Source organism: Gambusia affinis, linkage group LG07, assembly GCF_019740435.1.
Source record: "Gambusia affinis linkage group LG07, SWU_Gaff_1.0, whole genome shotgun sequence".
NCBI classification, from domain to species: Eukaryota; Metazoa; Chordata; class Actinopteri; order Cyprinodontiformes; family Poeciliidae; genus Gambusia; species Gambusia affinis.
In genome coordinates this window covers 17,035,370-17,049,652 of record NC_057874.1, presented here as the reverse complement: position 1 = coordinate 17,049,652, position 14,283 = coordinate 17,035,370, and the positions used below count along the sequence as shown (strand labels likewise).

General features: G+C 37.2%; 1 protein-coding gene across 1 annotated transcript; it reads right to left on the bottom strand.

The window, feature by feature from the left end:
- Positions 1 to 3,183: 3,183 nt before the first annotated feature.
- Positions 3,184 to 12,808, bottom strand: tgfa (transforming growth factor, alpha). Its single transcript, XM_044121222.1, is given in 9 exon segments — positions 3,184 to 4,221; positions 4,299 to 4,368; positions 6,463 to 6,551; positions 6,644 to 6,669; positions 6,672 to 6,793; positions 8,146 to 8,260; positions 10,999 to 11,169; positions 11,282 to 11,443; positions 12,426 to 12,808. Coding segments are annotated over 9 exon segments (891 nt in total). The 5' UTR covers positions 12,466 to 12,808; the 3' UTR covers positions 3,184 to 4,125.
- Between the last annotated feature and the right edge of the window lie 1,475 nt (positions 12,809 to 14,283).

Genomic DNA, 14,283 nt, shown 5'->3' with positions numbered 1-14,283 from the left:
AATTGGTGACATAATGGGATTTCAAAATGAAGCTGCTCCGGCGAACGCCAACAGGGAAGAGTGGGCGGGTATGCAGCATGGTAATAAAAGGGAACAAGCCAACCTGATGCACAATCAGAGCAAAGAACAAAAGCTGTAATGGGAGCGGGTGCAGATCGTGTGAAGCCCGGGGCTGAAACGATTCTCTGATATAAAAGCACTCAGAACTTTGGCCCGATGTTGAAATGTGCCTGAGGGTCCAAGGGTTCTGCTTCAACATTTCCGTCTCTTAAAATATTGAAAGGAAGAAAGGAGCATTGAAAAACTAGAGTATCTGGAGGGAGATAAAAAAATAAAAAAAAGACTCATGCGATGAGAGATGGAGTAGAGATTTTCAGTGGCTCAATCTTGTTGAAAAGCCAGACTCAAAAAAGCAACACCTTATTACATTTTAAAGCTTTTTCTGCCGTTAGGATGATATTCTGTGCAATTCTAGTTGAATTTTTTTTTTTTAAATGTAATAAACTGGTCAGTTCTTTTAAAAACTTTCAAAGTGCAACTCTCATAAGATTTCCCAGGAATGTGTTCCGTTAATTAGAGCAGGAGTCTGTAGCCTTTACAAACCAAAGAGCCATTTTCCCCTCAGTTCAGCTAAATAAAGCCAGTCTCGATCTGCAAGTGTTACATTTGAGAAAAGAGAACTTAATTTTTTTGAAATATCAACAATAGGAAATTTGTGGTCATTTTTAAGGAACCACATTTACAACATAAAACATTTGCCAAAAAAAAAAAAAAAAAAAAAAAAAATTTCTCAATGGGAAGTTGATGTAAGACGAAAATGAAACAAAAAGAAACACTTAGTTTCCATCATTATGAGAAAAAAATTATTATATTTGTGTTGTGTAATGCAGGAATTATTCCATACAACAATAAGCTAAAAAAAAAGCGGCTAGAGGTGCATGGTACATCTATATCACATGTGTCAAACTCAAGGCCCGTGGGCCACATGTGGCCCGCCATAACTTTTTATGTGGCCCTCTGCATTCTTGACTAAACATTAACTTAGTCTTAAATATGATGTTAGAAATCAAATCAATGTAGTTTTTATCTGTGGCCTGCCAAATTATATCAATTAGTCCCTTCAGTTTCTTGAGAAATATTGTCGAAATTCACACAAAATCAACAAATCCCCTGCACTTTTTAACGCTAATACATAATTGGGAGTTTAGTGCAGATATTTCTCAAAAATTGTCAAAAACTGTTGAATTAAACAGCTGCCTCAGCCTTAATTGATGTCAGATTATAGTCCATGATCTACACAGCGAGTAATAAACAGTTGCTTTTACCGTAATAAACAAGCGCAGATATCGCAAATATTTCCAAGTTAGCACCACAAGCACTGATTTTTATTGCAAATAGAATCACAAAATTCTGGAGGGACTAAAGAGATGTTCAATAATATTTAATTTTAAGGATTCATTGATATTGTAAATGTTGGTGAACGGGTTTCATCGATACATTCTGGCACAATCAGCCCTTTAAGAGCGTTGGGGATCTTGATTTGGCCCAAAACAAAAAAGAGTTTGACACCCCTGATCTATATCTTATAAAATTTGTTGGTTCTGCACTGTTTCAGCCAAATTAATAAAGAGACATAGTGGAAGGTCAAAGAGCACTTGCAGTTCCAGAGTTACAGGTGGCAGAGCCCTCAACTAGAACTATAGTTTTACATAGAGACCCCAACAAAGGATCATCATACAAAGGTATCGTCAGGAAAAGAAAAAGAAACAATTTCACAACCTTATCTATAAGACACTATAAAACTGCAGTCAGTAACTGGAGAAAATGTGGAAAACAGTGACAAAACAGAAAGTGGATGTTTTTCCAAAATTAATAAAAAGGAGGCGGCTGAAAAAAAATCTATATTGTGGCTAAAATTTCTCAAAACCTTGCAGGAGAATCATGCTTCAATGAAACCAGATTCAGGAGCTTTTTAGTACCGTAGCCGCCTCGCCCACTTTAAAGAGAACAGTGTTTTTCCTCAAATGTTCTGCCTCATTTACCCAGAGGTGGGAGCTCAGTTAAACGTTACCCTAATGTAAAATGTCCCAATTGTCTTGCAAGTGATAAGTGGTCTGGACTGCTGGCAAACAGACTGTCCAGTGAACCAAAAGAGAGCAGGTGAACCAACAGGAGCCAGATTGATCCTTGCCTCACTCTCACTGCACGGATCTATGTTAAAAACTTTCAGAAAGTTAAAACAAAAACATTAAGTCTGAAAAAAAAAGAATGGCTGCTGCTGCATTGTTTAATGTTGTTGTGAACAAGAAGGTTCAACTCCACCAATCAATGACTTGAGTTTTCTTCCTCATGCTAGGTGCTCCATTGAGGGCAGCTAGTGTAGCTGCTTTACATTATACTGGCAGTTTAACCTGCTTTCAAAAGTGCTGTCACTAAAAGAAAATAAAGGAGTGATGTTTTTCTGTATTTGCTGACCAACAACATTCAACACAGAAAATTAACAGACATCCAAAGTGAAACATGGTGGTGGGAGTATGATGCTGTGTACATGAACAGCTGCAACTTTTTATCCAACACCAAGTAGTTTCTGCTAGATAGCTAGGTTTTAATTTTCAGCATTATAGTGAGCTCCACTATATGAAGATCCATCTACAGTAAAAAAAAAAAAAAGATAAAAAATAAAAAATTGAATGACTAAGTCTCCCTAAAGAGAGCTGTGGATAAAAGAGATCTTCACAATTTGATATGGAGAACATTTGTGAGTTTAATGAATCAAATATTGATAAGTGAAGATATTATGTCCTGACAGACTATGACCAAAGACCACCAAATGCTGAAACTGAGTTAAAAGATGCTTCAACATAGTGTTAAAGGGATTGCACATTTTCCTCTTAACTTTTAACACTTTCTTTTACCACATTTGATTTTAAGGTTGAATTCTATAGAAAATGGGATTTTAACAGCAGTGTGTGCACTTGAGAGCTCAACTGTGCCTATATAAAATACACACAGACAAACACTTTCATTTTTAATCTTTCATTGGAAAGCAAACAAATACGTGAGGCTTTCCAGCTGTGACAACAAAAATCTGACCAGGTAGTTACAACACATTTTAGAAGATTTTTTTAATAATATATTAGACTTATCTGCTCTGTTTTTGACACGTGAAAAAAAAATTAGATCTTGTAAACAATAAAGTTTATCGTCATCTTCGGGGTTTTTTGGCATACAGATACCAGAACATTCGCTGCACAATCTGTTTTTTTCTTTCCCCCGACACACAAAGCACAAACTCAGGCATGCCAGCATTATAAATTCCTTCAAAAAGTTCTTCAAGCATTTTGAGGCTTTTCTCTTTTTTTAAAAAAAGATAAATAAATATCAAACTAGAGCCAAAGCTGTAACACACTGCTTTTCATTTAGATGACTCCATGCATGCATCCCCAGATGATGAGTACAAACTGTGCTTGTTCGGTGCTCATTCAGGCAGAATTAGTGGTTTTATTTTGGCATCTCCACATGTGGATGCTACCATAAAGCAACGTGCAGTGTGTAAAGTTTATATTTACAAAAAGAGCAAAAAACCTTAAAAAAGTGCACCTTTATAAAAAAAAAAAATAGCATAGAGAACAAAAAGTGTGACCACCCAGGACGCACATACATTGGTACCATTACAGATTGCAAATCTGAGAAAATCACTCAACAACTCAGGAATTAAAATAGCTGACAGCTTCCATGTAGGAATTTACGGTTTTCCTCCAAGGTTTATCAGAGCAACTTTATGCTGTAGATCACTGTTTATAAAAACTAAAGTCCAGGAAATGTGACCTCAGTCAGACCAGTTAAACAATTCCTACTTCTATCGGGTGAAGTGAGTTCCTTCTTTTATAAAAAACAGACACTAAAACATGTTTAAAGCATCAGTTTCCCCCACACCACCACTTACTAAAATGTCCTTCGTGCGCAACGACTTCTGAGGAAAAACGTGCAGAGACGATAAAAAAAAAAGATAAAAATAGGAACTGTGGTCTTCTCAACTATGAGAAAAGCTAACGGTCATCCTGAAGCCATTAGTTAAAAATGGTTGAATATTTAGCAGAGTCAGTTGAGTCGATGTCCTCTGGGTCATCCAGAAACGTGATATGAGGTCCAAACAGACTGACGCAGTTCTGAGTGTGTAGCCACTGAAAGTGAGAGCAAGGCGCACGCATCCATCGTTTTCTGCAGTCCAAAAGCCCCAGTCAGTCGGTGTGGTGCAGATTGGGGAAGGAATACAATTGAAGAGGGCAGCACTTTACCTCTGATGTTCTTGATCGCTTTCGAAGAATCTCCAGGGTCAGAGGCGCCACACAGCGTCTCGTCAAACCACTGAAAGTTAAATAAAAATTGTGTTATCAAAAATTGCCTGTGTTCAATTGGAAAGATTCTTGACCAGGACACAAAATACACAAATAACTAAAAAAAATTTTCATTTGGTGCTTATGTAATCATTTAGTGTCAACTTCTCTTGGAGCAATTTTTGGACAAACCAACTACACAGCAAAAAAAAAGTCATAGGAGTTGTGACCAGTTAGCTAAGTTATAAAAAAATAAATCAAAAGGATTTTATGTGATAGACCAACATGGAATTAAAAGATTACACAATTTCAAGTTATCTTACATATACAAATTTAGGAAAGTGTGACATCCTCTGTTGTACTCCATCTTCATGATGCTGTTTGTTCACTGAGGTTTTCTCACAAACAGATCTGCAGAACAGATTCAATTACACACAGAAATCGCCCATCAATAACAGGTAATTTCTGAAAGTAATTTATTGCACTAGATGTAATTTCTGAACATGAAGATGATACTTTTAGATTTTTACTTGTATGAAAACTGGAACCCTTGTATCCTTTTCATTCCATGTAAAAATCAGACGCTACTCTAAGCTGGTCTATGACATAAAAGCTTGAAGAAAATAAAATTGATTCGAGCCTCTGGATTTGGTTTGGCAGATAAAAGTGGACGACTTGTGCAAGGCAGAATGTCTGAACTCTCCACAACACTGACGTTTTTCTGAAGGAAAGTTGGTTATGATCATCACATTTAACAAAACTTGGATCACCAACTCTTTCTGACATTAAAAAAATGAATGAAGAAAAACTGGAACCAACAAAAGCATCAATTACAAAGATGAATTTTACATCACAGGGTTGAAAAGGTGTTCTTAAACTAATGTGCTAAAATAAATATTTGGTTAAAAACATGACCAATGTTTGGTTAAGGTGAAGAGTTTAACTGCTGAGGTTTAGTACAGATGGTTTGCTTTCTGTGGCCACTTTATTAGAAAGTGATCTTACAGGCAGAACACAGAGTGACAAAGCACTGAAGAACCAGGAAGTTACTTGTCCTCTATGCAGTAGAGGATCTAAGAGCAAACTCTGTCCATCTCACAACAGCTCAAACTAACATTTCAACGCTAAATTATAATTTTTTCACACTCTGTCTCCTCAGCTAGGATCATTTGCCTTACACCATGATGGTTTTCTCAACCTCAAAAACACGGTGTTGTAACTGCATCCACAGCGGCTGCCAATATATCCGATCTCTAATGAGCTAAGTCCGCCGGGAGTTGATCCGTCTCTCTCAAACCAGTAGTTCTTACTCTGTATAATCCGGCTCATCAAGGTATCCTATTATCTTCCTGGAAAAAGGTATTGTGTGTTTGCTTTCGTAATCACTCTGATTTAGCGTCTTTAACTGTTGTTTTGGGATTAGATTGAAGGGAAGAGTCAAAGCCAAGCGGTGGCATCAGTGCAACACAATCACAGCTGGGCATACCGTCCTAATATTTAATCGAGATATTTTGATTCTTAAAGTTAAGAAAAGTTGCTCTATTGGAGCAAGAAGGGACTAATCCAGACAATAAAACAAAACTAGAGACCAACACAGCAGAGTCAACTTGTTATATTGAGAGAAACAACCGCAAATGAATATTTTAAGCCATTCTCAGCTTCTTTACATAAATATTCAGAATTGGAAAAACACTAAGAATTTATCTGTTTTGAGATCATTTAGTTTTTGTAATGACCAAATAATCCTATAAGCCTTTTTTAAAAGATGATGTGTGTAAAGAAATGTGTGACATTAGATGTACTATAAAATACAAACATACTTATTCCTAATAACACTCATAAGTCTTCAGAATGAAGGTGATTAAAACTATAGACTAGGAATGAAGAGGTAAATAGTCAATCAGGCAGCAGGTGCTGATTGCTTCAGGAAATTTGTTTCCACAGGTTGGATTTTTCTTTGTAGCCTGAAGAAATGTTTAACATTTCACAGGATACATTCAACTGCTGGCTGTAAACGCCAATAAAAATTACACACTCAACTAACACTCATAAAATCCGAGCTTCAACACGTCAATTTTTTTATCCAACACAACAAAGAAAGAAAAAAAGAAAGAAAGAGAAGTACCACTCTCTGGTGGATAGCATGTCGCTCCGTGCTTTTCTGCCACATAGAGATGCGCTCGACTCCGCCTCCGACAGTCCTCCCTCCACCAGCAGCTGAACGGGAGACAGTAGAATCCCTGAAGTAGCGGCCATGCATTGCAAAGGTGGTCTAAAATTTTAAACGCATCATGCAGGTGACTTACTGTAAGAACGAACACAACACCATGATGAGGACACATCCAATCACGCACAGCACGAGCACTGTGGCCACAGCCTGCTTTCTGTGGTTGGTTGCTACTACAGCTAGCAGGTCTGCGTGCTCACACCTCATCCCGACAAAGCCTGGATGACACCTGCAACAAGGACAGAAAGTCGAAACGGACATCAGGAGGTTCTGGATTTTATACAAATCCTCCTATAGCAGGTTCACTGGCTGAAAGGCAAAACATCCAATAACAAATGGGATGTGGAAAGCAATAAATGAATCCCCACCAATAAGTAAATAAATAAATACAAAAACAAGACAAAACGGTTTAAAACATCTGGAAACAATGTAATGCAGTCAGCTGTTATTTCTAACAATTGCACATGAAACAAATAAGTTAAAATAAAGCTGTAAATGTACTTTGTAAATATATTTAAAACAAAAAGACACCAATAAAAATAAACTGTGGGGTACCACAACATAAATCAAGTTATGTGCATGTCAACAATGTCTCCAAAAATAAGGCGATCCGGCATAAAAATGTGCATAAACAATGCTTGAGATCAACCAGCCAGAGGTTGGACTCGGCCAATATTTCCCTGAAAAGCTGGAAATCTTTAAAAACTAAGAAATCTCACCATGTTTGGTTTATGATGCACTTCTATTGAGTTAAACTTAGATAAAGGTTGAGGATTTTTGTTGGGGGAAGAGAGGGTCTAGAAGGTCAAATAGCTGTGATGCAAACATGAGGATATTCTTGAAATTCCTTTATTTTGTTACATTCAAGCTGGTCAAACCTAAAGAGCCCAGAAATTAATATTGACTAAAAAATATTTACATCTCTAAACAATATAAGATACAATTAAATAGCATAAGCAAGAAAGCATAAGCTTATTAAGAATAAAATATGTCAACTGAAACATGCAAAGCTAAAAACATGTTTCTGGAGTTTACTTTTAAAAACACTCTGAGGAATCTGCAGATCTTCATTAAACCATACTGACAATTCAAAGCCTAAACAATGTGCTTCATCTCTGATTTAGAAGGTTTAAAAACCTGCAACCAGAAAATGTGGTGAGAGAATATGAAAACTCCCTGTTCTTAACCAACAACCACACATGAATGTTTGATTGCTGCAGTTTATGTTGAATTTTCTTACTGCAAAGTTTGACTGAATCACTTGGCTTATTTGTGATTTCTTGGCAACGCAAACTAAAAGCATGCACCATTAAACTAACTCCAACTTTCCAGCACCGACAGCTTTAGATCTTAAGATTGCACTAATGTCTCAGCTGGCAGATGGCAACACTTTGCTCCAACAGCATGCAGAGCTGCAGGGAACTTCCACAGGCAAAAACAATCTAAAGCAATTGCAGCAATTGAGTCAGATACATCTGATCTGATAGTGAATGTCTTCCAAGAGCAACTTTGTTGTCTTCAGGTCAGGAGTCACAGCAGGATTTGACAAGTAGGATTTTCAATAATAATCTGATAACTTACACACATGCAGGCGTCTCCTCCAGGATCAGGAAGCGGCAGGTGCCATGAAAGCAGAAATGCTGATGAGAGTCAGGACAGTCATCGAAATGAGACCGAACAGCCGCAGCCACAAACTCTGTGAGGGCAAACAGTGTCTGTTTTAAAATGGAAAAACGGTTCGAGCAGAAATGCAATACATTGTCAATACATCGTCTGATAAATTAAAGCATCACTGATTACCAGTATCCCCACAAAATTGATGCGATTCATCTCAACTTGTTGCTATGGATGCAACATGGTAAACAAAATAACCCTGCTGAGGACAGTGACAGAACATTTGAGAATCTTTAACCTCTGTCCAAATGTCAGAGCAGCAACAGGAGCACTTAGAGGCAAAGCCTTTATGCTTTAGATGTTAACTTAAATTGTTTTTCTTAAGATCACTTCAAAATGTGGTTACAGAAGCAGATATCTAAGATAATAGCTATTTCTGATTTGTCTGGTGTCTCCAAAAGACAAATCAGAAGCACAAGACCATAGTAAGTAGTTATGGCCCAGAAAAAAGCCTAGCATGCTCCTGTAAGGGGACTGAAAAAAAGAAAGATGTTAATAATGTGAACATTCTACATAGTTGTAGAATGTAAACATTGTTTTGGCAATTTAAAAATCCAGACATCTTTAAGAATAACTTGCGATTAGTCACAACTTTCAGCATTGTTTGGAAATGAGTCACGTTTTGGCAGTTCATCTCTGTTTTACACACTGGAATTACTGCAGATTTAAAACTTGTTTAGGAAGACGGCCTCAGTCCTGAGACTGTTACCTCAATGTAAAAGTAAAAAAACTAATTCTCCAAATATATGTTTGATAGGTCATAGATCTGAATGGTTAATGAATATTAAAATAATTTATCCTCCTTAATATAACTACAGATTTCTCACAGCCACCGACTTTTTAAGCTACAGCAATCTGACAAACTGAGCCACAACACCCACCAAGGAACCCCAAAAGACAGGAGCTGAAGAGGTTATGATTTTTCAAAGAATCCACTGACTGTCCTAGAGAGAAATTTTGAAACATTTTATGAAATGTTAAAAGCAAGATTGTTCTTTTGGGATCTAGGAACTGCAGACTCATACAAGTGTCATATTGTGACGTTGGGTCTATTAATCACATAGATAATGGATTAAGTTGAATGCATTAAAATACCTAAAAAGGTCACATTGCTTTTTACTAAAGCAACAACCTCAAATGTACAAGTAGGGGAGCAGCATCTTGGCTCCAAACAAGCAAAATCAATGTTACAGAGTGGCCACTCCAAACACTAGATCTCAGTATAATAGAAAACTTGTAGGGCGACAACAAACATGCCGTTTATGGTAGTACTAAGAAATGCACAGACAGACTGCAGCCTGATTGCCCGGGGCTGGAAAACCTGTACACAGGTAGAAGTTAGGCGACTCCATGCAACTCAGATGTGAAAAACATTAAAGTGATACCTACTGTTAGCTTAAGGACTGCCAGGGAAGCTAACTCTTCAGGTTTTGCAAAGAAACATGCAGAAATCACCTCTTTTTTAGACAACTTGATAATTTTCCTCCCTTTCACATTCTGTAAATCAGGTACAGATTTAATATCTCTTTGTTTTGATTTACAATAAGTTGTCAATGTTCCCAATGCTTCTATCTACAGGTAAATTAAAGCTATTAAAAGAATATGACTTCGCAAACATTTTTAACCCTTAACTATCATCTCAAAACACATACGGGTAATCTACTGGGTCTTTAAGGATACAAGTGTCCAGCTAAAGAGGTCTAAAACACACTTTGAGCACAACTGTTTTTATTTTTGTGTGTTTTTTTTTTTCCCCCACTCCAATGGGGAAGAACCCAGAAAAGTAACACTGTACAACAAACTAATTTGGTTTACTTAAAAATAGGCGAGTACTCACAACATAGTACAGATAAATGACATAAACCTAAAAATAACAAAAGCTTGTTAGAGGCCTGAAACAGAGACTTGTACTAAAGCCGACACCCACGCCACCAACGGTAAGGCCGCTAAGCCTTTTCTTCCATGATGTGCTGGATTACATCTTGGAGGCACAATTATAGCCAAAGAAAACTCCTGGTGAGAGAACAGACAAAAACCTCTGTCCATCAACCCGCGTTGGGATCTTAGAAATGAACATCCCTGCAGCAACAACAGCTGCGTTTCTTTTCTTTTTTTAAATAAAAACAGCAATCTCAATTTACACCCCGACGAGAAAAAAAAAAACCCACAACAGACCGAGCAAATAAACACCCAGATAAAACAGAGCACTTCTCACACGTAAGCTGTGCTGTCACACAAATTCCTCAGTGGCTGACGCAAACAAACAAAAAGTGTTTCTCAAGCACCCGAAACAGATGCCACAGTGTGGCTTTCAGGGTGACAAGGAGGATGGACATGCAGACAGATAGCTGCATTACAGACCGCGTCACACTCTCCATTCCAACGGTAAATGGGAGTTTGGATCGCAGCCTGCATGCATTGTCTCCATCGTTCAGACTCCATGAAAGCACTCTGTTGTCCTGCAGGCATCTGCCTACCAATCCCTCTCTCTTTCCATGCGAGTTTGGCAGACGATTCCAGGGGGAACACTGACACAAAACACCAGCTCTTAATGGAAAGTCATTTGCTTTTCACGTAATAATTCAGTACTGTAGCGCCAGCATTTGGGGGAATAGCTGAAAATACAGCTCGTTATTGTTAATTTATCATAACTGCTGCCCCGAGGGTCAGATATTAGCCACACTGTGCCCATAATGGAAACAGCAGCGTGGATCTGTCCAGAGGAAGCAGCATGGCTGCGAGAAAAGAAATGAAACATACTTTTAACTGGACGTTTGCTGGTTGTTGCAGCAGGTCTTCTGGTTGTCGAGTTTGTGCTGCTGATTGTTGTCGAGGAGCTGCTTGTTGGGGTGCGAGAAGCAGCAGCAGAGGTATTAAGACTAACTGCAGCATCTGTGACTGTTGAATTTGTTTGCTCTGTAAAAAGAGAACCTGGAAACAAAATGCAAAGATATAAAGAAAATAAACTCTTACAGAAAGCTAAAAATAAAAAAGAGAGAGAGAAAAGACCGCTTTTATGCATTTTTACCATTACTCAACTTACTTCTACTTGTAAGAAAGTTAACTGTGCTTGTTCCTTTGCCACTGGTGGTCAAAGAGCTGTTACTGGATGCATCTGGCACAGAGGTGGCGATTGTGTCGATGGAAACATTCGCTTCAATCACAGCCGATCTGCTTGGACCTGCTCCAAAAGTAAAGAAGGAACCTGCACAAGGGAATACAAGTGTTTTTAAACAGATTTTATACACCTCTCCTCTGAAAAAAATATATATATACATCTCTAAATTGCATTTGTATTTAGTCCCAGAGACTCAGCAATTTATAGATCCACTTACAGGTCCAACTCTGCAATTTTCATTTATTTCTTCTTTTCAAAATAGCTCTAGCTCAGTGGGATTGAACAGAGAGGGCCTGTGAATGTTATGCTTAAGTCTTGCCACAAATTCCCAATTGGTTATGGGTCTAAACTCTTTTACAAGACCATTCCAACTCATCAATGTGCTATTAACTGGACATTTAAATCCAGAGCTAAACTATTTCATTGTAGCTCTGGCTGAAAGTTTATGGTTGTTGTGGTTCTTGATGGAAAGTGAAACTTTGAAGGAGTTCTTCTCTAGAAGCAACATGACAAACTTCTCCCAAAAGGTTCCACTTTTGTCTCATCAGTCCACATGTTTTCCCCACAGACTTGGCGATCATCAAGATGTTTTTGGCAAATGTGAGACAGAATAGATAGAGTAAGAACTCCACAGAGTTTGAATGACAAAAATCCACTTAAAAAAAAATTTATTGTAACGTTTCTGTTAAACAAATGCAAGATCCAAAGAAAATCAGAAAAACAGTCATATTTATCTATGACAATGTGACCTTTAGCTTTACCTTTCATCAAACAGTGGTTAACAGGGTTAAACATCCACTAAAAGGATGAGACCAAGGCACTATAAATACACAGCAACCCCAGTCACGACAAGAAAAACTGAAACAAGCAGGACATGCAGCAAAATGTCCTTTTAATTAAAATAGAAGTGCATTAAATATTAGTCTAATATTAATTCTTAATTGGTATTAAAATTGTATTTTACTGTGAAACCTGCTTGCCACACAAGTTGTTTCTTACAAAAAACAGTTATTTGGGTTATCTAAAACAAAACTTAACACTTCAGCTCAAACGTCGATCAAAGCCTCACCGCTTATGAGAAAAATAGCATCCCACAAAATCCGAGTCATTGTGCCGGCTGAAGGATCTGGAGAGCGGGTTCAGAGAAATCCGGGCGCGTTGGAGAACCACATTAGAGGTGCAGCAGCAGAAACAGCAGAGATGTCACTGATGATTATTTTAATCCGGGAATCCTTGAGCTACAACCGCCGGCCACTGTCAACCACAAGCATCTAATCCACTGGATGGAAAGAAAAACAATAGATACAGTGGTTTTGAAGCAACTACAGCAGAGTTTTCCGTATCTTCTCCCCTGGATGCCACAGCCTTTCACTTGGCGATGCTGCTCAATTGAGGAAACTCCCGTAATCCTGTCAGAGCAGACCAATTAGAGACAGATGGGGGAGGGGGAGAAGAGGTCTCACTCTGACCTCAATATCACTCGCTTTGCGTTGGCTTGTTTAATATGTAATAAATAGAAATTATACCGTGTGACACCTAGCCTTAGTAACACTGTTACATGAATTATTTGAGCTATTCTTAATGTCACCCAGTGGGCACGTGCAAGTCAGCAGCAGAAGTGGTGACAGGCAGAAGCATTCAGGTACACGAAGATAGCAACACAAACCAAAAACAGAAAAAAAGAGTGATATAGTAAGGTCAAAATAATAATAATAATAATAATAATAATAATAATAATAATAATAATAATAATAATAATAATAATAATAATAATAATAATAATAATAATAACTGTTTATTATTGCATTTAGTTATATTCAGTGCAAATGAATACAATCATTTCAAATGTGCAAACTGTTCCATAAATGCAAAAATGGCAAGTTTTTTTAATAGCAACAAAAACAGCAAAAATATGCAAATAATAGGAATATAAACAACCTACTGTGTTTATTGAGAATGGTGATGTTTTAGAGTCTTAGAGCAGCTGGGAGGAAGGACCTACGATGATGCTCCTTTGTGAATCTTGGATGGCGCAGTCAGAAGGAGTGCCACAGTTCTGTTCCAGCTGCATGCATGAGATGAAAGAAATGGTAAGAATATTAACTTCTGAACAAATTCTATAAAAACAGAGCAGTAAAATAACATTGCATGATTTATTACTTTATCCCTGCTTAAACTTACCAAACATTCAATAATTATGACTCTTTGTACTGTTCAAATGTCAGTTTTCTTACTTTATGTCACTGCTTTCACTAAGGAAAGAAATGCCACCACAAACAGTTGTTCCAAAATGTTGGGTAGCTTGGGAATGTTTTTTTTTTTTTTAAGATCAGTATTGAATATGTGATTTACCAAAATATTCACTTTTATGCATTGTTTGTTTTTGAGCACAATCTGATTTAAAATGAACTGCCCTCTTGACTCGTCATTAAGTACAAAATGTACACTTAAAAATGCTCTAAAGGTACAGATTAATATTTTTTTTTACTTTTTTAGGCTAAATCTTGATCAAACTTCCAAATACTTAATAAGTATCAGAGCTGTTGTCCTTCGAATGTCATTTTCATTATATGATGCTAAAGAAAACACTTTAAAATGTTTTTTTTTTTCATATAACAAAACTGAGAACAGAAAAGGTCCCGTTGACTCCCATTGAAACTACAATCTCTAATCCCCACAGCTGTTTCAGAATAACATTCTGAAATATCTGAATAAGATTGTATTATAATCACACATTATAAGCTATTAGGATTTAATTTTTGAGAAGAGTAGTATATTTTGTCTGTGTAATTTTACTGTAATATTTACCAATATACCAAGCCAGAAAGTAGGCTGTCTATTGTTTTAACTTCTGATTGAGATAAATCTGTTGCTAAGTGACAGACTCAGTTACTATGTAGAAAGCAAGCAATAATTTAATCAGCAGC